Raw genomic sequence first — 24,304 nt, 5'->3', positions numbered from 1 at the left:
GACGCCCGGGTCTGTAGCTCTCACTTTGGTCACATGTCTGGCAGCCTCTACGAGCTGTTTTTATTTCAAATGTCAGACCGCAGTAATGTGGGTCACGGGACTCTTGATCAAATGGCAGCGGCGTTAATCAAACGGTACTCACGCTGGGAGGTCGATCAATGTCTCGCCTCTATTTTTGGGTTTGAAATGTTTGGCTCATGTATATCTTTTATATGTCAGTGTGTCCTTTTTCAAGATGTAGTAGGATTGCTTTAACTTCTCTTGAAAATCACAATTTTGGGAGCAGAACAATCACTGTGTGCTGTTGAGTCATCTACTCGTGAGTCATGCTTAATATGCATGTTGTTTTGAGGCCTTAGTGGACTGACAACCTGACTGCAGCATTCACTCAGATGTGTTGAGATGTAGAATAGATAACTGAGTGGGGTGGAGTCTTGCTTAGTGAAGTGAGAAGCCAGCCACAAGCGAGCTAGTTGGGGCACTGCTGCTGTATTCCTGAGCAAAGCACTTAATTTGAATGACAGGTATCTAGCTGCATGATTTGAATGCACATAAACGAAATGCCATAATTGCAGGATTAGCCTGGAAAGGGCATCTTCACAGCTTTGAGAATAATGCAGTGTTAGGAAATGCAGTTTTGCAGGCCTGTTTCAGTTGTAGAGATGACACAAACTGTAGCAGAGGAGGAGGGCCGCTTGCTTGAGAGCGAGACTCGAATCTGAGCCACGGCACTGTCCTTTCGACCTTTGAATTCCTACACAAAGGTCAGCTCCACACTTCAGCCAGGTCTAGGGTTTCAAAACAAACCCCGTTCTTGCAGGGTACCCCAAAATAGACCTGGGGAGTGTTTTTTTTTACCTCAATTTCTTGGCTGCCACCGGGAATGGCAGTAACCCGAGATGAAGATTTATGACTGCTGCCATGACACTTGGCGTTACTGTGACTTTCGTCTACTCCTCATTGCCCCCTCTTGCCTCGACACTCAACCCATAACGTACTTTGGAAAGCAGTCTGTAACAGTTAAAATGCACCATTGGCTGGTATCCAATTGTGTTTGAAGCTTGCAGTATTAAGTGGGACTCATTTAATATCATGAACATTCATTGTATTCCTCTGTGATATTAGAAGAACTAGCCGGCTAATTCAAGCATGTCAGCCTCAACACATCTGTCTTTGCAGCGTTCTTTGAAATTGGATCAGCAGTCCAAACGCAAAAGAAGTGATGGGGAAAAATGTGGAGTTATTATAGTGCATGATCAGCCATTTTCCATTGTAGATGAGAATGAGATAGGTCCTGCTTGTTTCTTTGATGCTTCAGAATAGAAAGATGACACCTCTGTGCACATACATTCTCTCACTGCTAACATTTCAGCCGTGAGCTCTAGAAAAGGCTCAACTCAACTGAGAACTGTTGTATGTCCATGTAGAGTCAAAACACTCTGGATTGACACAGATTGTAGATAGGCATATAAAGTAAAAGTGTCTTTTGCCTTTTCATGCAGCTTGCCTGTAGATGGGGCCTTCTGCAGCATGTTAGAATCAGCTTAAAATGTGAGCTTTTTAAGGAGAAACACATGAAAGTATTGAACTGCTAAGTACTGAAGTACCGAACTGTCACAAAATTAATTAATTGGATTCTATAAAATGGAGTGAGTGAATTTAGTTAGCATTATTCATTTATTTTGTAGTCAGTATAAAAAAATGTTTATATGTGATATCTACTTGCTTGTACTGTATTAGTGGATCCCTTTTATTGAACTAGTTATGATATTAGAAGGGAGCTGAGAATATAGATTATAAAAATGTGTTCAGTTGAGACTTAATTCATTTTCATGCTCCATAATATCTTTCTTCTGTTGATTCTGTTTACTTTCCTCACTGTGACTTTATGGTGCTAAGAACATGAGGCACAGCTTAAGAATGCAGCCTTTCCACGTTCTTGTATTTCAAATAACATTGTTATGGTCATTAGGATTGGTCAAATGGACGAATGTTGGAGATGTGTATCGGCCTACAGGCCCTCTGTTGCTCCACCCCTGACTCTTTCCTATTTTTGTGTCAGTGCAGAGGAACGTTTTCCTCAGGGAGAGCTGGAGAGCAAGCACAAGATGTGTGCTGCAGAGCCTGTGACCATATTTAGACTGAGAGAAGCGCACAGCAGCACAATGGGATGGTCCACTGGACGGCTCTAGTTGAGGAGGAGCTGGAGGAGGAAGCAGGAGCTGTGTTTGTCTGTTTTGTAAACTGTGCTTAGCCAATGCTTTCTGCCCCGCCTTTGCATACAGGTGTAAGCCCTCTCTCAATGAATGCTGCACCATCAGTTGGATGAAGAGAAACTCCTTGAAAACACCTTAGTGCATTGCACACTCAAGAGAGTAAGTGCAAGATTGGGAATCCACACTGCCTCCTAGTTGCAGCGCAAGAGCAGTGACCCGGTGATCTACCAGTATGGAATCAGGCCTTGTGGCCGGGCAAGCAAACGCAAACAGCGGGGTCCTTAATAATATTGCCGCAATGTGATGCATAAGGCTGTTTCCAGTCTGAGGTTTATCTCATGTTAGCTGCGGTCAGTTGGCCCCTTTGGGCCCCTGATAATGGTACACTCTCTGGTAGCGTGTGTAAAATACCCCTTGTGCTTAGCTCCGCCTTCCCTGGCCCTTTGCAGCACTGGGTCTTTGAAGTAATGTTTTGACATTTTATGAGAGACACCTGTCAGCTTCCCTCTGCAGTCCGAGGTCTGCGGCCAGACACGGTGGCTCAAGGAGACCAGGGCAAGGATAAAGAGGGCCGGCGGGGTCTGTTCTCCCTGCCGGATGTAGAACAGGCACCCGGCAGCCTGTAATATCCCTAACTGTGTCAGCTGCCCTCATGCGCCAGGAGAGCAGGCAGGAAAAAAGCATTTTTATTTAATTACACTGCTACCGCCTTCTAAGAGTGGCCCTCAGACAGGCACTGGCTCCTGCATGCGAATGAGGGGTCTAGTGTGGTGCCGTCTCATCTCTGATCCGTGATCTGGCTTGAGTCACTGGTTCGGAGGTGGTGTAATGCTCCCCTCTCCCGCCTGTCTCAGTTGCACAGTGTCTGGCTTTGTTCAGGAAATTCTGCTAAAGCTGCGAAGGATAGGAGAGACCAGCAGACAGACAGACAGAAGAAAAAAAGAGAAAGGGCAGTAGAGCTAATATTCTAATGTACGGCCCACTGTCTGTCTATAGTGGTAAAGCCAAATGAAACTCAGCTCAGAGAGGCACATTGGAATGGTCACATTCCCCATTTTTGTCACCCCCATTTGATTCATGGCCATTGAGGGAGTTGGAATGCATGGGGCTTACCAGCCGCCACAGGTTATCCCTTTGTTCCTGCAGCTAGATACCTGCCCTGGGCCTTCTTCAGTACCCGCCCCCCCCCCCCCCTTCCCCCTCCCTGCTTCGCCACCACGCGTAATCGTGATGCCCGCTGGGAGGGAGGTGAAGGTCATGGCTCCAGCTGTTGACCGGGCTATTGTGGACACTGGTGTCAGGGGCATCGTGCCACTGCAGTGGTCATGTGAGCAGTTAAAAAAGAACATCTGACATGGGAGCTTTTGCCAGAAAGTGTACTCAGGTAGTGCAATTGGAGAAGGGCACCTTTTTGTTCCGCTGAAATGGACACGGCTGGCAGAACTCAGAACTGCTGACTACCCTGTGGGTCTCCTGCTGATTCTGTATCTCTCACCCCGTTGAATAACATATAGCTGTTACATATTTTCACACGTTTTTTGTTCTTCTGCCGCGACAATCTTGTCGCTCATCTCTGGAGAAGAGTGTCTACCAGATGGAAAGAAAAGCGCTTCTTGCTTGACTGGCAGACTCACCGAACAGACAGCAAAGTCCTCAAGGCCTGCTTTTGCCTGGTGCGGCATGTGCACGTGTGGTTTTCACAATCTGCAAATTCAGTGGAATTCTCTGCGACCTTGAGAAGCCGGGCTTCTGTATGACAGAACGTTGCTCAGTTCCGGGAATAGATAAGGTTCCACAGTATAGAACAGTTTAGGGAAGCGGAAACTTGCTGTAGGCTTTGTGGGTTTGCACTGAAGCTGAGGCCCAGTGGTCGGTGAAGGGGACAGTGAGTGGAATGCAGCGGGCCTCACAGAAGCCGGAGGAGGTGGGAGCGGCACAGCATCTCCAGATAATTGAACGTGGTTGTCGTGGATATCCAGGCTGAGCTGCAAAAGAATCAGAAGTGACCCATTCTCTGAGGACGCAGGCCGATAGAACCTCATTAATCACGAGTGTACAAGTGTAAACAAGAACTTTTTAAGGAGCCTCTCCGTAATTAGTTTTTAAAAGTAATCTTCAAAAACACGATTTGTTTCCGTGTGACGCCAGGCTTCCGTCTCTGTATTATTACCCCCACCTACCCCGGCACAGCGGAAGAGCGCTTCAGCTAACTGTAAGGACTGCCGGCACTGACCGAGCATTAAAGGGTGAGGATGGAACTCCCTGCAGCTATTCTGAGAGAGATAGAGAAAAAAGAGAGAGAGAGAGAGAGAAATCCTTGTTGCGCAGGCTGAGATGTGTACAAAATGTGAACAAGGATAGGTGCTGCTTTAAACAGAAATGAGCTTATTTAGGCAAAGTGAGGGCCTTTTTTCACATGAGGGAGCTGTAATTCATTGGACCTTGAAATGGGTATTCAGGGTATTTTTACAAGGGACAAGATGAATGTCTTGCATACATAATGGTGTCTTGGTTTGTTAGCATAGCAGCATCAAACTGTATCAGGAAACAGCATGCTGTACCGGGAGAACAGCTACTGCATTCTGCTTGTCTTTTCTTGGCAGTATAGCTGCAGTGCCGACTTTACCTGTTACTAATTAATCGTCAGAGCCTCTGTATTGCTTATGTCCAAGGCTGTGGCACCTGCTAGCACCTCCTCCCTTTTCCAAGAATCACTTCCTACCCTTGGCCTCACAGGTGGCCCCAGGCATTCATTTTCTCTGGGTTTTTCACTTCACACGTTGCATTTCATTGTTGAACCTGTTTGAACGTCTGCAACGGTAGCCCGGGACTCGCCATGCTGTGCCTTTGTTGTGTCTGTGGCAGGGCAATTAATCAGGATCAATCAAGCTCAGACAAGGGAACGGATGCATTCGGGGCCAGCGCACAGAGGTGTGCTAGAGCTGGAATGGACGTAGGCTGAGATGCTGAGGGGAAGGATCCGGGGCCAACACAGGGATTTGTGTTACGCTGAAATGGACGTAGGTGAAGACAAAGCGAGTTAAGGATTCTGGGACTGCGCAAGGATGTGCTAAGAGGCGTAACAGAAAAAGGCTTAGACGGGAAAAGGGAGGGCTTCATGGCACTCAAACAGGAGCGCTTTAGAGCCAAACATAGGAAAAAGGCTGTAGGCTAGGGTAAGAAGAGAGAGGGTTGCTACTCTTACATACGGACGGACTCTCCAAAAAATGAAAACTACAATTAAACCAGACCGTTTACATGGAAAATTATGATCTTTTGGTTCTTGCATACTTAGTACCAGTTTTACTTCAATTAGTTTTTTAAATACTCTCCCATAATACTCTCCAGAAGAGCTCTAGGAAGGACTCTTGAAGCTATCTGTATTTGCTTCAATGCAGTCAAAAACACCAATGTTAAAAAAGTATCTCATTATACTGCACATCCTTGTTTACACAGTCATAACTTTAGAGTCTATGGACAATCAAATGATGCCAGTATGAGCCAATTAAGTGCCTGAGACAGCACATGTGATCAAGAAGTCATGGCCCAGTGGTGATTCAGGGGACAAAAGTAGACTGAGACATTTGATCCACCAATTAAATTTTATTCTGCCGCTAGGCTTGAGGTAGGAGTTCCTCTTCCACCATCTGGAGTGGACATGTCAGCCCCAGACAGAGATCTGATGTAGCTAACGAATGAAAGTCTTAATGTCTGGCTATAAGTAGCAGTTCATTTGTTATGCAGTAATTGGCCGGAACTTAAAAGGTTCTCACACTCCCAGGCATGTTCAGTATTGGTTGATTCGTGACTTTTGGCGCCATGACAAAATGGCAGCTTGACAGGGAAGCCACAGATATTTTGGACTAGGAAAGAGAGGAGCGAGATGGCACGGTGCCGCCCCAATCTCTTTACATGTAACCTATTTTCTGTTGCTGCCCTAATGCAAAGATCTCCCTCGGATGAACAGGTGGACTGTCAAAGGCCCATTTTCCAAGTGTTGAATCCTCTTCCTAATCAGATCCCATTACTGTGCTGGCTTTTTGATTGTATTCCAGAGGCTAGCCAGCACTTTCTTGTATTGTCACATCCCTGGATGGTTGTCATAGTCCTTCACTTACACTTGATATGCCACTCATCCTGGGAGATTTAGTACGGCCGATAATCTGCGGGTAATAGAAAGAGATTAAAATCTGCCTCATGTCCAGTCACCACCCAGGGCATCTATAGCATGGTAGATAGTACATCACTCCATTCTGGTACCAGTACTGGAGCAATGCCTGTCACAGCTCTTAACTGTGATAGGTGGCTGAAGGAAGTCACTTTTGCAGGCCAGTGTCGCATACCCAAAGTGGTTAAGATAACTTGGTGAAGGCAGCCAACTGAGGACACCGGAGAGGCCCAGCCCAAACACAAGAACCCTCTCAATCTGGGTTTAACCTTGAAACTCAGAAATCCTTAGAATAACGGAGGATTACAGGGAATGTATGAGGTAATGTGCTGGTGGCAGATAGTTGTGCGCGTTGAAATTCACTGGCACACTCTGAGTCACAGTGGAATACTCACTATGAAGGAGTATTAAAAAGAACTGAAGACACTGTCGTTAACTATAATTTATCGTTCCTATTGTTGTGTTTGTTATTTGTTTAGTTAATTACCCATATGCAGCTTTATTCTTTTAATCGGCCAATTCATTTGTAAGGATATCTTGTGCAGTGCTGTCTTAGAGCATGGAGAAAAATTATGTTCTTTGAAAAAACAACAACAAAAACACAACCAGGCTCAGCTCTCCTCTCTCTTCTTGTTAAAGCAGTAAACAGGGTATTATCTGTGCTGTTTCTGCTTTGCTGATCTGTCTTAACACCCAGCCGTGTACTAAGAAAAAGATACTACAGCCAGGTCTCCTGAAGGCGTGTGTCTTCAGTGTGCTAGCGCCCCCCCCCCCCCCCCCCCACACACACACACACACACACACACACACTTCCCCCCACTTTGTAGTATTCACTCTTATTCTGTTCAAAGTGCTGTGCCATGTTTTAGAACCTGCTGCTTGCAAGTGCTACTGTTCCTTCATCAAGGGCTACTTATTATTAGTGTGTGTGTGTTCGTGTGTGTGTGTGTGTGTGTATGTGTATGTGTGTGTGCGCATGCGTGCAGTGTCAGTGTACCAGTGCATATCAGTGTGTAACTTTTTGTTTTTAATCTTAGATTTTCAGACCATTATAATAACCATAGGGAAGTGCGGACCCGCTATCGAGGAAGACGAGAGCACAGTAACTCTTATCGTTTGAGGTACGATTGTACTGAAAGGTCGATAGTACACACATCATGAAAATATACTGCACTGTTTAGGAAGTGTAGATAACAGCGTTGGACTTGTTAACGTGGGAAATGGTAATCAGGTACTGATAATTCTAGGTGTCACAGTCCCCCTTGAGCGCATTTCCCCAACTCCGCATTCTCAAATAGATTTAAATGAGAAAAAAAGCCGTAATTAGCGATTTCAAGAACCACTTCGTTGATGCAAGACTGCCGGCTACAAAGCCAGCGCCGGGGCTTTTTTCTCCCCTCGTTTCCTCATCTTTTCTCAAGAACTCTTAACTTATTTATTCAGAGATTCAAAGAGATGTGAGTCTAATACATGCATGCATGCATCGGGGAAGATAAGAGGTGTGCTTCTAAAGCCGGTGCCATGCGCATCGTTTCAGGACGGTGCTGTGTGTGGTGAAAGCACCGTGCCGTGCTGTAAAATGGGCAGCTGGATCTACTTCCAGCCGCCTTTATCAATCCATTTGAACGGTGTAACTGTCAATGCTTGAAATGTTCTTGCACATGCTATTTGCAAGGCTACCAGCAGCCAAATGTCCCAGTTCTTCCCTCATCTGCCCTACTTCTACCAGTCTGCGATTCATTTAGATTTCCTGTTGGGGGGGGGGGGGAGGGGGCTCTAGTCTAGATCAAATTTAATAAAACCTCCTCACAAGTGAAACAGTTAGTGACAAGTGCAGCCAATGTTGAATTTCATTCAGAAAAGAGAAATCAGATTACCACCCTGTGTGTCTGAGATGCAGCATGTTTATTCCATTAGCCAACAGAAGCGGTGCTTCACGTGACCATGGTGACCTGGGAAATTGGAAGCGCAAGGGCAGGAATTTTACAGGATGCAAACTACCATGTGGTGTGGGACTGCTTGGAAAAACCCCTCTGCGAGGGAGGACCCCATTGTACAAATCTCGTCAAATAACCATCTGCATGCAGTTAGGGTTGGAACATGGATGTTCTCCACCACAGCTAATGCACCCTGGCCCAACACACAGACAGAGGAGCTATGGGGAAACACCATGCACAGTGAGCTTATGAACAGGCCTCCTGTGCTTGTGTTGAGTATGAGTGTGTGTGTGTGTGTGTGTGTGTGTGTGTGTGTGTGTGTGTCAGTGTGTTTAGAGGGAGGACTAGAGACTGAAAAAAGGGCCCATCTGTGTCTGGCATCCCCAGCATTTAAACCCTGGCCCGTCACAAGCAGCTTGTGTAAGAGGCAGTCATAAGACCGAGGATAACGGCTATATATAACATACCTTAGATAGCAGCGAGCTCAAAGAGAACAGGGCACCCAGATAAGAGCCTATTAGCTGGCAAGTGCTGGAGATAAATGAACAGACTTCAAGCTTATTAAATCTGAGATACAGGATGCAGAACACAAAAAGTGTTTTTTGTCCCCCTACCAGAAGAGAATCCCAGTCCTGAGATCCAACAGGATTCCAAGATTCACACTCGATTTGTATCTGAGCTTGCTGGATAAACAGGATGGGCCTCCCCAGAGGTGGTTTTGTGTTATGGGATCAAATTGTTCTCAGGGATAAATCCAAGGGTCCTCCTAGTTTTACCCCCAGTATATTCCTCTTGTAAAGCTGTAGATATTTTTCCAGTGCTTTGGTGGATATTAGTTCCTTTTTTCATGAGCAGGACCACTGTAGTGGCCCGTCTGAGGCATTGCCAGGGCTGGACAGTGGGACACTCTCAGTGTCCTCCATCAGCTTAAAGGTTAACCTTGTATGGCGATGTGGTGGAAGAGAGGAGCATGACCCTCAGACTGCAGCTTTACACAGGGACTCTGCAGCACATGACTGGACCTCTGACAGCCTTTTATGTAACATACGGTATAGTGATCTCCGAACGCGGGCTGCAGTGAGATATTTTTAGCTGACATCTTGGCGCTCAGAGCTTTTGACCGGGGAGACAGAAAAAAGTGGCTTGGATGAATACCCGTGGAAGTGCACTAAGTCATACTCTTCATCCCCTTTTTGGCTGCACCTGGGGGAGGGAACCTTAGACACGGTTTGCTCCCTCCCTCCCTCACTGACTGACTGAATGGCTCCTACAGTAACAATGCTTCACCACTAGAGGGTGAAAAGGTAGCAAAGCAGGTCAGTTTTTGTTTTTTTGTCCTGCAGCTTTTGAGAAAATAGCTCTGGCATATGTTAAATTTAAACATATTTTTACATGCAGTTGGAGGATAGTTCGTGAATGAAAGGCATCATCAGTGAAATTCCTGTTTATTGGCTTCCCTTGTTCTGTTTGATGTGACGTGTGTCGTTCCAGACACTCTCTACTCACATCACTTATTTATAGTACAGTGCATATTTCTTCTGGGTCAGCTGACAAAAGGAAAGAGGCAAATTATAAGATCTTAAAAACCTTTAACACAGTGCTTTAAGTTTGACAGAAAATTGAAATTCACCATTGGCTCTGAGTGGCGGCTTAGCCTTTTTGCTGGAGCAAAATGAACCATCTGTAATATGTGCATGGATTAGCAATTATCTGCACTCAAATCTGTCTTCACCATATTAGGCAAGCCACATTTCTCACATGTTTCACCCATCTCCTGTTGTGGAGTTTGAAACGATCACTGTAAAAACGTATTAGACAACCCCCCACCACAACACATTTTACGGAAGGACTTGATTTCCCTCACCGTGTGGTATCATCAGGCAATGTTGTTTTTTTTTTTTTGTTTTAACACGGGCCAAGTCTACTCACTGAACTTGACATTGGTCTTGTGGCCTGTTGTGTTATCTCTCTCTGTTTATCACTTGTTTTTAAGCAAGGATACAAAAACTTCCATTCAAAGTCTACGCTGGCTTTTGAGATAATGCCAGATTAGCGACCGCAATAAACCCATTTTATGGTTGCTGCAGTAGTAGTCCCTGCCGGCCTGAAGGAGCATGCAGGTCTCTCCCCCCTCAGTTCAGCAGAGAGCTAGGGGGAGAACAGATCAAGATACTGCACTCCTGAGCATGTCAATCACGTGCCACTGGTTGCCAGTGTCACATGGCTTCTCAGCAGTGTGTCAGGGTCAAGGAGGTCAGATTCTCTCTAGATAAGGCCCAGTATAGTGTGTGGCTAGCAATGCACAGTTCCATTTGGAGGGTGTCTGTTTCACGAGGGGGGTTGGAGTCGGGAGCTTGATTAAGCGGGAGCTGAGAGACACGGGTTATTCTGTTTGGGTGGCCGTTGTGTCCGGGTGTGGGTAACACTCAACACTATGGAAATGTCAATGCACTTCACAGGGGATTTGAGTGCCGTTTTGGTGATGATACCAGAGAGTCCTCTGTCACAGAGCACAGAGTCACATGCTCTGCTCACGGCATAACATTTTTTTTACTAAGCCACACAGTATCGAATGCTACACTATCATCATGCATTAGGCAGTTTTTACATTTCTAAATTTCCATCGTCTACAGTATAATGTTGTCGTTAGCGTGCTCTGATGTACTATCATTCCAGTTCTGGTGCTGCACTTGATGGCTTTTCCACATTGACAACCAGGAGATAAATGTCTTTTATCAGTGTCTTTGTTCAAAGTCAAGGGCCTGAGAGGTTCAAAAGGTCATTGTGCCGATTGGTATTTTATTCCTAATGCTTGCTGCGAAGCCCTGTTTAAGTCTCAAAGACTCAAGGCTGTTTGTGCGCACACGCTGTCTATGAGAGCCTTTCCCCGGGAGGGGTCTGTGACCTCAAACCTTCAGAAGCCAAGGATGTCCTTATTGATTGTTATGGAGGAGGTCCATGACGCAAGGCAAACGAGGGTGAAAAAGAGAGAGAGAGAGAGAGAGAGAGCCGGTCCTGGAATAAAAGCTGGGCGGAACGTGCTGGAATTGATTTAGCAGGGGCTCCGTTCTCCCTAGAGAGGAGGTGGAGAAGGAGCCCGGGGGGGGGGGGGGGGGGGGGCGGGGGGGAGCTGGCTGAGCGTGAGGCATGTGAGGGAGATGTGAGGGGAAGGCTAACAGGGGGAGTCCAGCCACAAGCGCAGTGCCACCTAGGCCAGGGGAGCTGTACATTTACACTGGGTTTTATGCTACATCTTTTCTCACGGGAGCACCGTACCGCCTAAACATGGACGGGGAGAGCCGTGCACAAGAATGCATATGCGTGCATGCACGTGTGCAGAGGTGTGTGCACACTCCCTGGCTTCTGCATGTGTGCGTAGGCGGCATTCTGACTTTCACTTTCACATGATCGTTACTGGCATGGAAACTGCTCAGTGAATGGGGGATCAAAAGCCCTAAAACACATTGTGATTTGCCTTGTATGATAAGTGTTCTGATTCTATCAGCAGTTTAAAATTTAGGTCATAATGCACTGTACCGCCTCTCAAATGACATCTGTGATTACCGTCTTAGATTATTTTTATTTTTCCAGTATTCTTAGAACTGCATTATGGGTTAGTGGATGAAAAAAGCATGTCTGGACGTAGAGTCCTCTGGAGACTTGCTGCTCTACTGAGAAAGGAAGTTCTAACATACTTTTAAATGCATGGTTAATCTAATGCTTAAGCCTAATTCATCAATTTGTGAAGTATTCATCTTTCTCATCATTCATTTCTCACCTTCGACTGACAAGCGTGTTTGCAACACAATGAATACATTTCCTCTTTAGATGAAATGCATGGGGCAGTTTTGAGCCTATGTTAATTGCAGATGACCAGTGGAAACAAGTGCTTCAGTTTCAATGCGAATGTTTGTGTCTGTAACCAGCTGACCTGTGGTAATGTGGTAATGAAATGAATGGAACTGGATCGGTTAGAAGGTGGGTAGTGTGTAACAGAGATGGAAATTGTCTGTTGAGTGTGAGTCCTCATTAAAGATGCATAGAGGAGGCCCCTGTGAAACATTTGTGTGGCCTCTTCCTGGGAGCTGCAGTCTCACTATGTCCTGTGCTCCGCTCAGCGTATCTCCAACAGGGTGCTTTGGCATCTTTCTGCCCCTCTGGGGCTCTTAGGGTAGCAGTATGGAATGGTAGTAAGTTTGGAAGCTGGCCAGACAACCAGACAAGTGCGGGACTGACTCCTGAGTGAGGCACCTTTAGGCAGATACTTTACCTGAATTTACCTCCGTAAATATGCAGTGATTGGTAGAATGTAAGCTTTGTAAGTTGGCCCTGGGTAGTAACAATCTCTCCAAAGTTCTTCCCAGTTGAGGAGCAGAGACAGATTTCCATTGAAGATTTTTTTTTTCCTTTAATATGAGGTTTCCTCTTCGCCTGGAAGTCAGACACACTTCCCCCCTCACTCGGCTTGCAGACTGTCTTCCACGAACTAAAATAAACTCAAACCCAAAAAGAGATGTCTTACTCACTAAAAGTCCCCCAGCTTGTGGTCTTTGAATCGGTTTGTCATCCTGGGTTATTCAGAATGACATGTGGAATGTCTGAGCAAGCAGCCCAGAAGACCTTAGTGTACTGAAATGGTGGCGAAAGGCCAGGGTTGCTCGGATGCCGTGTCGAGGGTCAAGGGTCCCGTGTGGCATCGATGATGACACTTATTGCCTCAACCTGGGCGGCCGGCACAGCCACTTGCCTGCCAACTGGCTTGCCAGGCGATATCCCTGACACAGCACCGAGATGCTTTTGTTGCGACGGATTAACCTTAACGTCCGCCAGACGCTGGCAAAGTGTTCTTCAGCTCGCTGCACGTACAGTACTCCACAGTGCACATCATTCAACTGACTGCCATGATCATCCTCAGTGAGATAAATAAAATGGCCTCACATGGCCTTTTGTTCAGTTGGCTCGCCTCCTATAGAGTACCGAAGACATACTGTATGATGCAATATCCATGTATGATGCAATATGTAGTTACTTAAGTATTTCTTTGAAGTGCTGTCAGAGGAATGTGTTGCTGTATTTTTTCAGGATGGCTGCTCACGTAAACCACAGTGCACATTGTTAGCAGAGTCAAACTCTGTAATGATGGGCAGCTTTGCTGATCGACTTTGTCCTCATCCCCCTGCCCCTGGGCTTTGATCTCACCTTTCTGTTGTTCTCTCTCTCTCTCCCTCTCCCTCTTTCTCTCTTGCAGTATGGGGAGGAGGAGGTCAGTTCTGACCGCCTGGACGCAGACTTCCCCGACATTGACCTCTCTCAGCTGGACGCCAGCGATTTTGATTCCGTCAATTGTCTCAGCGAGCTCCACTGGTGCAACGACCAATCAGACACCTCCTCTGCCTCCATCCAATACAGCACAGGAGACCCAGAGCTCTTTGAGGTGAGACTGTGGTTTCAGCAAAAACGCTCACCCTTCAGGTCACTTTCCAACACAAACCTATTTTCATCAACAGAAATCCAGTGTCTGCTGATTGTCATAGTTTTGCCATAGTCTGACCCCAGTGAGTGGCAGTTTTTTTGATCCCTCTTAAATTGAGGCACAGAAAGGAGTCATCTTGTCCTTGTGTTCAGTCAAGTCTGTTTGTGTTTAACAAGTGTCAGTATTTGTTCATGGTCATCCATTGAGAGAAAGTGCTTAACAGATCCGCTGATCATCCTCTCATCCTCATCTGTTTGGACTAATAATGGACACAGATGATTTAATTAACATGCTCATATACTTTAAAAATGAGTAGATCTGTACAGCATTCTTTGTAACCCAGTACTTGAGAATAAGTAGTTCAGTCTCCTCTAATGTAAGGTAGAGACTAAACAAAAGTAATTTAGCTTATTGCATGTCAGCGAACATGATCCACAAACCCTGAAAGTTTAGCCTGACATTGCCTGGCTACAGGGCTTGCCAGAGACCGTACAAGTTACAGTCATAGACTCAAGTGAGGAAAAACACTTGGATCCATTTGAGGTAGACCTCAAGGTAGAGTGGGGTTTGGTATTACAGGGGTATTACTGTGAGTATCGATCAGCTGCTTGTGAAAGCCTCAGTTATATTTTATTGCACCTTCTAAGGGTTTCTGCCTTTAGATGTCCCTTTACTTCCTGGTGTTATATCTCTGCCTCTTCAACATAATCTGCTGTTTTGATTGATTCCATGGAAGGAACTGAATAAGAAATATACCCAAAGGGCCTCATTTTGGGATGACCAGGGAAGCCATTGATCTCAGAGCCAAGTTCAATTAACCTTCAGAGGGAATGAAAGTGTGTAAGATAAGCCACACCTTTCCCTCTGACACACCAAATCATATTAAATGTGCCCTCGATCGGCCAAAGAGGGAAAGCACCCTTCCCTGGTCCGCCATCAAATTTTAATTCCATTACGGCCTCCAGGATCGTTGCATCATCTACACAATTGCCTTTTTACGACAGCAGGAGACACAGAATTCCTCAGAGCTGACACTGTTGCTCTCTCCTGCCCCCTGCAGATAGAAGAGGAAAATGCGGCGCTGCTGGCTGCTCTCACAGACAGCCTGGACGGGATGGTGGAGGACGAAGTGGGGGGGCTGTCTGTGTTCCCCTCACTGGGGGAGGGTCCTGAGGAGGAGGAGGACCTCCCCCTGGAAAATGAGCCCTTCCCAGGCTCCCTCAGTGCAGAGACAGAAGACCCGTCTCTAGTAAGAACCCTTCCTTCCTGTTTAAGGTGGATTTGGATGGGCCTCTGACTACCCCACAGCATGGGTATGATAGGCAACAAAGGTCTGAATTTTTCTCATTTTGGGCTTTTTGATTCTTTTAGCAAACGCTCTAATAAGACCCCTTTTTTCAGGCAGGTAACCGGACTGTCCCAGTGACCCACCCAACTGCCTTTTGCCCCTTCTTTCACTCCTTCTGCTTGCCCCTTGTAATCAAGGGACCCGTCTCTCTTTTTCCCATGAGTCTCTCTCTCCCTCTCTCTCTCTTTGAGGGTGTACTACTCTTCCCATCTGCCCTTCTGCCTCCTAGGTCCCTGTTTCCTCAGGCTCCATCGGTGACGATGCAGTCCCCTGCCAGTACAGCGTGGCCTCTTCCCCATTTCTCGCCCCCTGCCTCCCGCCGGCCCCCTCCCACGTTCCCCCACCCCTTCGGCGGTTTTCACACTGTTCCCCCATCCCTCTCTCCTGAATCCCCTCTCAGAACCTCACTTCCAGGAAATCTTTTTTTTTCTCCAATCTGCTGTCCCTCCTTCTACATGCCTGCTACATTGCTCTGTTAACAGCTGACAAGCATACTTAAAATCTGTAATATTTATGCACCCTGTACATGCATATTATGTTTACACAGTGTACCGTACGTAAAGTGTATTAGCACCAAAATGCATTACTGAACAATGTTTTTGGTTGTGTTAGTCTGATGTCATGTCATCCATAATCCTCTGTGCAACTACTCATTGTCTCATGCTTCCTGTGGGAGTGTGGCCAACAGCAGTGCACATTTTCTTAACGATACTTTATTTTAAAAAGTGGGCTTCTGCTGGGGCTGGGGTTTAATGGGTAGGCCTACAGAAAACCCACATTGTTCAAAGGTGACAATGCTCCCTTTGTGTCCCTGACATGAATTCAGTGGCTGCATACCTACATGTCCAGGGCTTCCATTTACCCTCTTACCAAGAAAAAAAAATGACCAAAGAACATTAAGCGATGAAACAGTGGATGTTACAGTGGACATGCTCGGGGAAACGTGAAATAAGTGAATTTGTGAAAATGACCCATTGATATGCTAAAACAGGAGCTGGATCTTCTAATACGTGAGAGAGACAGAATAAGTCAGGCGAATAAACTTGCTTCCAGTAGTGAGAATTGGTCAAGGAAAGTATTGTAGGAAGATAACAGTGGTAAAACAGTAAGACAGTATCCAGTGTGGCCTGATACAGTACAAAAATGAACTAAGATCTCACATTTGAGGTGTAGGTTCAGCTTAGTCATTGCCTTAAGGGCACGTTTTCGAAGGTAATAAACTGACACGTAGAGAGTGGTGAGAACCCCCCCCCCCACCTCCCTCCCACTTGAGCCTCCTCCTCCTCACGGCTGGACCAGGGGTCTCAGTACTTTTACTAATGCCGCATAGCGCCGCCTGCTGCTGTTAGCTGTAATTACACAGCAGTCCACAGTTGAGGTCAGTGGTCGTGCAGAACAAGGAGGGCATTGAGAGGGGGGAGGAGCAGGAGACGGCGGCGAAACACAGGCTTTTCGTTGGACAGATGCCCTGGACTGCCAAACCATTTTGTACACGGGGCTAGAAGCCCTCAGCGCCCCTTCAGATTTCTCAATGGACACTGAGAGACCCCATTGACCGGCTTGCCAAGTTGGCACATGCGCGGCAATTCAATGTGCGTTATTCTCTTTTCTCTGTCCCCCATCCCCCCCCCGCCCCCCTCCATTTGTACAGAACATCTTAGAGCTGGTCATTAAGTTATTAGGCAGCCTACCTGCTTGTAGTGGCCGGATGAAATCCCACACACAATCGTCTTTTTTATTTAGCGCCAGATATCGAAAGAGACAGGCCCTTGAAAACTGACAAGTAGACTTTATTCAGTGACGGCCTGGCAAACAGGTCATATGTGCTCTGCTGAGCGTGTGGAAAACAGTGCACCTCCACTCAACGCTTTTTTGATACATGTATTGTAAGCACTGCTCACTGATCCACATGCAATTGGGCTTTTCCCAGTCATTAAACAGGCACTGCATTCAAAGGGAATCATGGGAGCTGTGTCATTCGAAAAAAAGGTGTTTTGCAATTACATGAACTGCACAGTAAATTGCCTGGAGGGGTCTAGATAGCATCTTGTTGCAATCTCTTAATTTGCAGCTGCAGCATGCGCCTTGTGGCTGTGGCGCTCTATGAGTGCGGGTCGGGGGTTGTTCAGTACACGGGAGTTGCCTTGTGAGGATTTGTTGTTGATGTAGTGCAGTGGCGGGCCTGCGAATTACAGTTGTCCCCAACCTTCTCTCCACCCCACAACGCAGCTGAAGAAGCTCTTGTTGTCCCCTCCAAACGTGCCTGTGGGCATTGAAACGCATAAAGAGGGCGGCGTGCAGCGCCATAGCAACAGGAGCCAGCACCTTAAGCCTCTGAGACCTCTGGTTAAGGTGAGTGGAAACTCGCACCTCTACCTCCTCTACAGTCAGGGTTGGGCTCCCAATCAGAACAGGCAGTAATGTAGGAAGTCGTGATTGGTTGATGGGTCTTATCGGAAGCATTGTTTCCTGTAGCCATGGAAACCCGTGAGAGGCCCAGGTTGGCCAGCAGGTCCCTGAGCGGAAGAGCTGTGAAAGACACAGACAGACCCAGCAGGGGACAGCTACTCCCTTCCCAGCCTCAGCCATTTTGCTGCTCATTCACAGAGGCTGCAGGACTGGCTGCATTCACCGTGGCAAGGCTGCAGCGGCGTTTTAAATGGAGAGATTACACACAGCTGAGACAAACTGTCCGGGGAGGGCCGGTTTGAAGGTGTCTGTGTGTTCTGTCTCGTACATCAGTGCTCTTCAGGCCATTCCCCTGGCCAGAGTCATGGGACATCTGTGATATTAAAGCTGTCAGTGGTTTCCCTACAGCAGATGTCTCCTGCCTCTGTCACGGCTCCAGTTCAAAGGGGACCAACAACCACAGCCTGCAGTTCGAGTATGATCCCATTCAGGAATGTATTATGCCCTCCTCACTGTTAGTGCTGGCCATATTGAGGTGAAACGGAGATCTCTCACTCACTGTACCCTCTGAATCACCAAACGATGCACGAAAAATATGTTGAAATATTTTTGTGTGTGACTTTTGGATTTCATGGCACTGATTTCTGAGTGTAGTTAGTACTCAGTACAGCCATACCACAAAGTCAGAGCTGTAAGGAAAATGGAGTAACAACAGTAAAGTCATATGACCGATTAATTTCTATTCCAGTACACCTGTAACCAAAGTAATCAGGTGATCACAGTGTGCTGATGTTTTGGCTATCTGTCCCCAGAGTGACAGCACACAAGAACGGAAGCCCCGGGCGGTGCGGCCGGCAGGACGCCTGTGCACAGAGCTCCACCGTCACCTGACCACCACACAGGAAGCGGAGGACACGCCCTCCGCCGACACCGAGGACGAGAGCGAGTCGGAGGAGGAGGACGAGGAGGAGGAGGACGAGTCCGGCAGCGAGGATGAGAGCTCCGTGGCCACCGAGCTGTCGGAGCCCATCGAGCCCCAGTTCTCGTCCGAGAAGGAGCTGCGCTCGGTCGTGGAGCTCATCAAGTACATGCACACCTACTGCCTGCCCACCCGCAAGCAGTCCAGCTTGGACCGCAAGGAGCGCGAGTGCCCAGGCTTTGCTCGCCGGGCTAGGCCCGACGTCCAGGCTCCCCGGCCAGCCCCCATCTGCCACAAGGCGAGCCCCCTGGTGAACAGTGCGGCTCGCCTGCGCCCGGCCTTCGTGCGCAGGCGTGAGGTCAAAGGGCACTCTCTCCTTCGGGAGTTGCTGGAAACAGTCAGCTCCTTCGATGTGAGCAAGCCTTACAGGCTCCACAGCCCCCCTTATTCCCACAGTCGGGGAGCGCCGGCCAAGCCGGTGCAGGACAGGAAAGCGGAGTTTCTGGGCAAAACGGAGCTGAAAGACTCCGTCTGCAAAAGCCCACGGGAGGAAAGAGCCCCCGGCTCCGCCTCCGAAACCGATGGACCCAAACTGGCCAAGGAACCCGAGCTGGGGGAAACCTCCTTCTCTGTCAGGCGCTCCCGCAGGCTGGCGTCCTTCCCGGGCCGCTTCGCTAAGAAGGCCCGTCTGGGAAGGTTGAGGTCGGAGCCCGTCTCCAGGCGGGACAGTGAGGAGGCGGAGGCTGTAAAACAGTGCCCCGCAGAGGAGGCAAGCCACAGCAGCACTTCCTGTAAGACGGACGCCCAGAAGACCCCGGTGACCGACTCACCCTGCATTCAGAACGGTAAAGAAGCAGTCCTTCTGTCCATACAGCAGGCCAGTCAGTCTAAACCAGACTTCCAATACATAGCTCCATTTATTATTTAGCCTCAACCTGAGACATCAGTAAGCCACTGTTTTGTACGCTGTACAGAGCAGTGGCGAAAGGGTGTTTTTTTTGCACCTGCTGATTCTGCTGTGGTGATCTCTGACCATGCATTTAATTAGACAGTGGTACCAATGACTCTTCTGTTGTTCTGATTGCAGAGAAACGCGCCTGCCTCTGTCTGCCGCTGACTCCCAAATCCACAGGGTTTGTGTCCATACTCCCAAAATATTTTACAGACCATTCTCTGTGGCTTTCTTAGACATACCCAGCATTCCTCAACCCTTTTCATGTTGACACAGTTCCAAAAAACTGTAAGAGCTGAATAAAAGTAGATTTCACTGCTAGTCACAGTGCGATTTACTGGAGGGTTCACCTCTGGAAGCACTGTGATGTAGTGCAAAAGCCAGTAGCCTTAATGCCTGAAATTGACACACCGTACACAGTAGTTGCCATATGCCTTCTTTTGCCCTTCCTCGAAGCCCTTGATGATGACTCTGCAATCTCTCTCTCTTTCCCCCATGATCAGAGACACACAGTTTGCCAACAAGGCCTTTGAGCAGACGCTCAGCGTGGAGCTGTGTGGCACAGCAGGTAATGTTGTGCTCTGAGTCGGTGTTGATTACTGTGCCCGCCATCCCTCCCTCTGTGAAATGAGCTGTGCCACGAGCTGGGTTTAAACCTGTGTCTTCCGTACCGTGTCAGCAGTGACTTTACTGCTGTGTGCTGCATGTAGACATGCTTAGTTGCAGGGCTGTTTGTAGATGAACAAAACCCTGATGAAACCCTGTGATACTATGTGATGAATTTTTGATGCACGTGAAACGGAGATGATTTAGAGCTCTGGTCAAGAGACAGTTTTATCAGTCCCATTGCCATAAGAAAGAGAATGAAGCAAGGAATACTAGATCGTTTTGGAATATAACAACTGGAAAAAGGGACATTACAGGAGCTATAGTACAGGATGTGAGGAAGTAGTCTTTATTTGCATGTTTCCAAAGTTCATCAAAGTTTGGTATACTTAGCTATATAGCTGCATTTATGTTTGTCTAAATTTCTTCCCATTAATTTCTAAAAAAGCTGTATAATTAATACAAGAATTTGATTGATATCACCCTTTCCAGTGTGATAACTCCTTATCATGTCCTAGTGTGGTGTTGTAAGAATTTTCCTTTTAAATAATTTGAACGGCAACAAGTGTGCATTTTTTATTTAAGTGTTTTTCTTGGGCCGGGTTTGGATAGACAGTTTTCAATACCTACCACAAAAAATCATAGAGCAGATGAGTACGTGTGGTACTTTTGACTGTAAAGGAAGTTGATGTGGCTTGCTGAAGGCACTGGAGCCTAATGTGTTGGGATTGTGTTTTCAGGGCTCACTCCCCCGACCACCCCCCCACACAAGCCTGCCGAGGACGAGCTCTTCAAGCCGGAGGGGAAGGGGGAGTCCCCCCCCAAGGGCTCCTGGTTGTCCCGGGCGCATGTCCGGAAACTGCCAGAGCAGACTGAACTGTATGCCCAGCTGCGCAGAATGGGCCAGGTGGGCGAGGGTGAGCCCGAGCCCAAGGGGGCCGTCCACCGGGCGTTTGGGGACCACGATTACTGCCTGCAGGGCCTGGGCGAGAGCCGCAAGAGGCCTGCCCCCGGCGGCGGGGACGGGGATGACAGGGAAAAGGCGGAGGGCGAGGGGGAGGAGAGTGGGGTGCAAAGCCAGCCAGGGGAAGAGAAGCTCTTCTCAAAAGTTCCGGAGTACCTGTGCAAGCCAGAGAGCAAGGTGGAGGAGCACCGAACGGCATCGCCCCGGTCGGGGTCGCCGCAAGCCTTATCGCCCCGCAACACAGAAGAGGGCACAGACCGGTCCCCCACCCCGAACCATCACACCCCCTGCACCTCCTGCTGCCAGCCACGGTCCCCCAGCAACAAGCTGAATTTTAGGTAAGAGGCCCCTGTCGCTATTCACTCGTGTGTGCACCTCTGTGAAGCAGCACAGGGCCTGTGGGGCTCTCTCTGCCTAAGCTCTTAATGTATCTGCTGAATTGGACTCACCTGGTGCTCAGGCTGGAAGCCAGTCGCTAATTGAAAAGTAACACTAAACCCTTGCGGGAGTCTGACCCTGGAGGACTGGAGTTGCCCATTCGTGCTTTAGGGCTACGGTCAGTTAATCGGGACAATTATTTATCTTCTCACAGTTGCGACTGGCAGTAACCCTTTCTCTCTGTCCCCCCCCCCCCCCTCCCCCCAGCTGTGAGAACTCGGGGAATTGCCACGGAGACAAGCAAAGAAACAAAGCTAACGTAAGTCTGGCCGACACAAAAGTGCACCTGAGGCTTGGGCTGATGATCGCGCATCTGGCAATTTTCCACATATTCCAGCAGTGCTCACCCAAGGCAGTGAGGCAGAATGCATAAAGACAAGTCGCAGTCTTAGGGTTGTGTCTCAGGAGGTGTAGAGAAGCTGACTAACACGGCATGCACCACAGCTCGTGTCCTGAATTGCCGTTTCCATGATGTCGTTGCCTAGGAGGACTGCCGAGTGTTCTACATCCACAACCTGCCGTGCGGCGTCACGCAGGCCATGCTGCGCAGACGCTTCGAGTCCTACGGCGAGCCGGAGGACTGCAAAATCATCACGAAAGACAAGTACGTCCCCCTCCGCTGTCCGCGTCAACACCTCGCACCGTCTGCACCTCCGCGGTGGAGTGGGGAGTAACTGCAGGCTGCATTAAAGCCTCTCTCTGTACCCTTGTAGTGAGCGCTGTGGCGTCATTACCTTTCTGCGGCCCCCCGGTGGCCAGGGTCAGCGGCGCAGGCGGGACGCCCCCGTGCAGAACGGAGGGAGCAATCTGCGGAGATTCTGCAGGAAGCGCTACATAGATCTGGGTAAGGGCTTCAAGGTCTCAGGGCCTGGAGGGCTGTCAGATAGCTCTTTTCAGAGGGGGTGGCAGTGTAGCATAGCGGTTAAGGAGCAGGGCTTGTAACCGAAAGGTTGCCGGTTCAATCCCTGCTGGGACACTGTTGCTGTACCCTTGGGTACTACCTAAGGTACTTAACCCACAGTTGCCTCAGTAAATATCCAGCTGTATAAATGGATAACATTGCAAAACAACTGTAACCTATGTAAGTCTCTTTGGGTAAAAGTGTCTGCCAAATGAATAAATGTAAATGTCTTCAGGACCATGTTACTGCTTTACATGTCAGTGCCGCTAATCAATATAACCCCTTAGTTCTGGGTTAGTTATCATAAAAATCACAAGTTCTGTGGTAAAGCAGAGCTGCCATATTAAACTTTGCTTACAGCAGAATTCATTCTATGGATACACTTATGCTCTATTGTGCTGGAAGTCGCCCTGGAAAGCAGTGTCTGCTAAATGAATGTAATGCAATGTAATGTCTATGCTAGTTTCCATGTACTGCCCCCTCACAGTGGGGACCACTTAGAATGAGGGTTTTTGACAGGAGTGATGTGACAGGAGTGATCAGTTAATGAGTGACAGGGGTGACGACGGTGACGATATGTGTGCGTTTTTCCCAGATGAGGCGGGGCCAGGGCCAGTGAAAAGCAAGTATGACGCCATGGACTTCGACACCCTGCTGAAAGAGGCCCAGAAGAGCCTGCATCGCTGACGCGCCTTACAATCCCACCCCTGGGACTCGCCTCAGTACCTCAACCAAGGCACCTCTCTTAATGTTTACATTTTTAACATTGGAATAAGAAACAGACCTTGTCTCTGTCAACTGAGGATTTGAGGAGGGGGGGGGGGGGGGTGTGTTCCAGAAAAAAAAGAGAAACAAAAAATGAAAACGCACTCAGAACACAGAAGCTGCTTCCCTGTGTGTGTTCATGACATCATCGCCCTGCTAAGGGAGGGGAGGGCTCCGTAGCAAACCTTGCTCCTCCTGCTGGTCGTTGTGATGTGTGTGTGTGTGCGTGTGCGTGTCTTTTTTTGTACCCCTTGGTAACTACTGGTGGAGCTGCAAGCCGCATTCGCCATTTAGTCGTATAGTACGTGACAAAAAAAATTAAAAACAAAACGGCTTTATCATAGCAAATTGTGGATGTAAATCTGTGTGTGCTGAAAATGAGAAAAGATAAAATCTAAAAAAAAATCTAATGACAACTTAGTTTACAAGTTCAAAAGGAAAAAAAAACTCTTCTTGTAATTTTAGTGCTTCCTTGATTTCATCTATGCACTTGTAACGAGGTAATGGATTTTCTCTCTCGTTTCCACCTGTGGCTGGCCTGGAGTCGGCTCTGCTGCTGGCCGCTGAGGGTTGTTTGTGAGGCCATGTGAGACCCAAGACCAAAGTTCTCCCATGTATTTTTGATAAGCAATACTGGATTCTGGGGAGAACTTGTTCTGCATCTGGATTGAGCTTGTACACACTGCTGCTCAAGCAGTATAATCCTTGAAAATACTCACAATTACAGCAACATTTGTTTAAATAGGGCTGCATAAAACTTCAGTCCAGTTGTTACAGTAAAATTCCCAACATGCGTGACATAGGTTGGTTGATGGGAATGTTATGTCTATCTGAATGTAGTGTCCCCACTCTTTGCAATTACCCAGAATTCTTTCACCTGGTATGTTTGCCCTGCAGTGGAGCCTCTCTGTGACCCATACTTTTCCTCTGATGCATCCAGCAGCACAGCCCGTTGAGGGCCTCACAGCCCTTTCAGAGTGTTACTGTACTGCTCTCTCTTCTGATTGGCTGACGTAGAAGACACACTGTACCGTAGAGATGATGACTAGGTGATGGGAAACCTGGAATGTTAGAGTGTTTCTAGAACTTTTGAGTCTAGATTGCCCTCTCCTAGAGGAGTCAGAGTGGTATCTCTACCTCGTTTTCAGCCTCGCTCTATCTCTGTCTCTCTCTCTCTTTGTGTTTCTATGCTCCCTCTATTCTTCTGG

At 47.9% G+C, this 24,304-nt stretch overlaps 1 protein-coding gene across 1 annotated transcript in view; it reads left to right on the top strand.

The window, feature by feature from the left end:
• The window catches only part of ppargc1b (peroxisome proliferator-activated receptor gamma, coactivator 1 beta), a 45,600-nt gene extending 22,176 nt beyond the window's left edge, over positions 1-23,424 (top strand). The window contains exons 2-12 of the mRNA XM_036548022.1: positions 13,570-13,755; positions 14,855-15,043; positions 17,372-17,494; positions 18,364-19,315; positions 19,558-19,603; positions 19,926-19,990; positions 20,769-21,330; positions 21,638-21,689; positions 21,916-22,034; positions 22,144-22,274; positions 22,927-23,424. Coding sequence (XP_036403915.1) covers positions 13,570-13,755; positions 14,855-15,043; positions 17,372-17,494; positions 18,364-19,315; positions 19,558-19,603; positions 19,926-19,990; positions 20,769-21,330; positions 21,638-21,689; positions 21,916-22,034; positions 22,144-22,274; positions 22,927-23,018 — 2,517 coding nt within the window. The 3' untranslated portion in view covers positions 23,019-23,424. The remainder of the gene's footprint in view (positions 1-13,569; positions 13,756-14,854; positions 15,044-17,371; positions 17,495-18,363; positions 19,316-19,557; positions 19,604-19,925; positions 19,991-20,768; positions 21,331-21,637; positions 21,690-21,915; positions 22,035-22,143; positions 22,275-22,926) is intronic.
• Positions 23,425-24,304: the final 880 nt, after the last annotated feature.

Source organism: Megalops cyprinoides, chromosome 16, assembly GCF_013368585.1.
Source record: "Megalops cyprinoides isolate fMegCyp1 chromosome 16, fMegCyp1.pri, whole genome shotgun sequence".
NCBI lineage: Eukaryota > Metazoa > Chordata > Actinopteri > Elopiformes > Megalopidae > Megalops > Megalops cyprinoides.
Note: the sequence above shows the minus strand (reverse complement) of the source record. Positions and strands in the feature narration are given on the sequence as shown.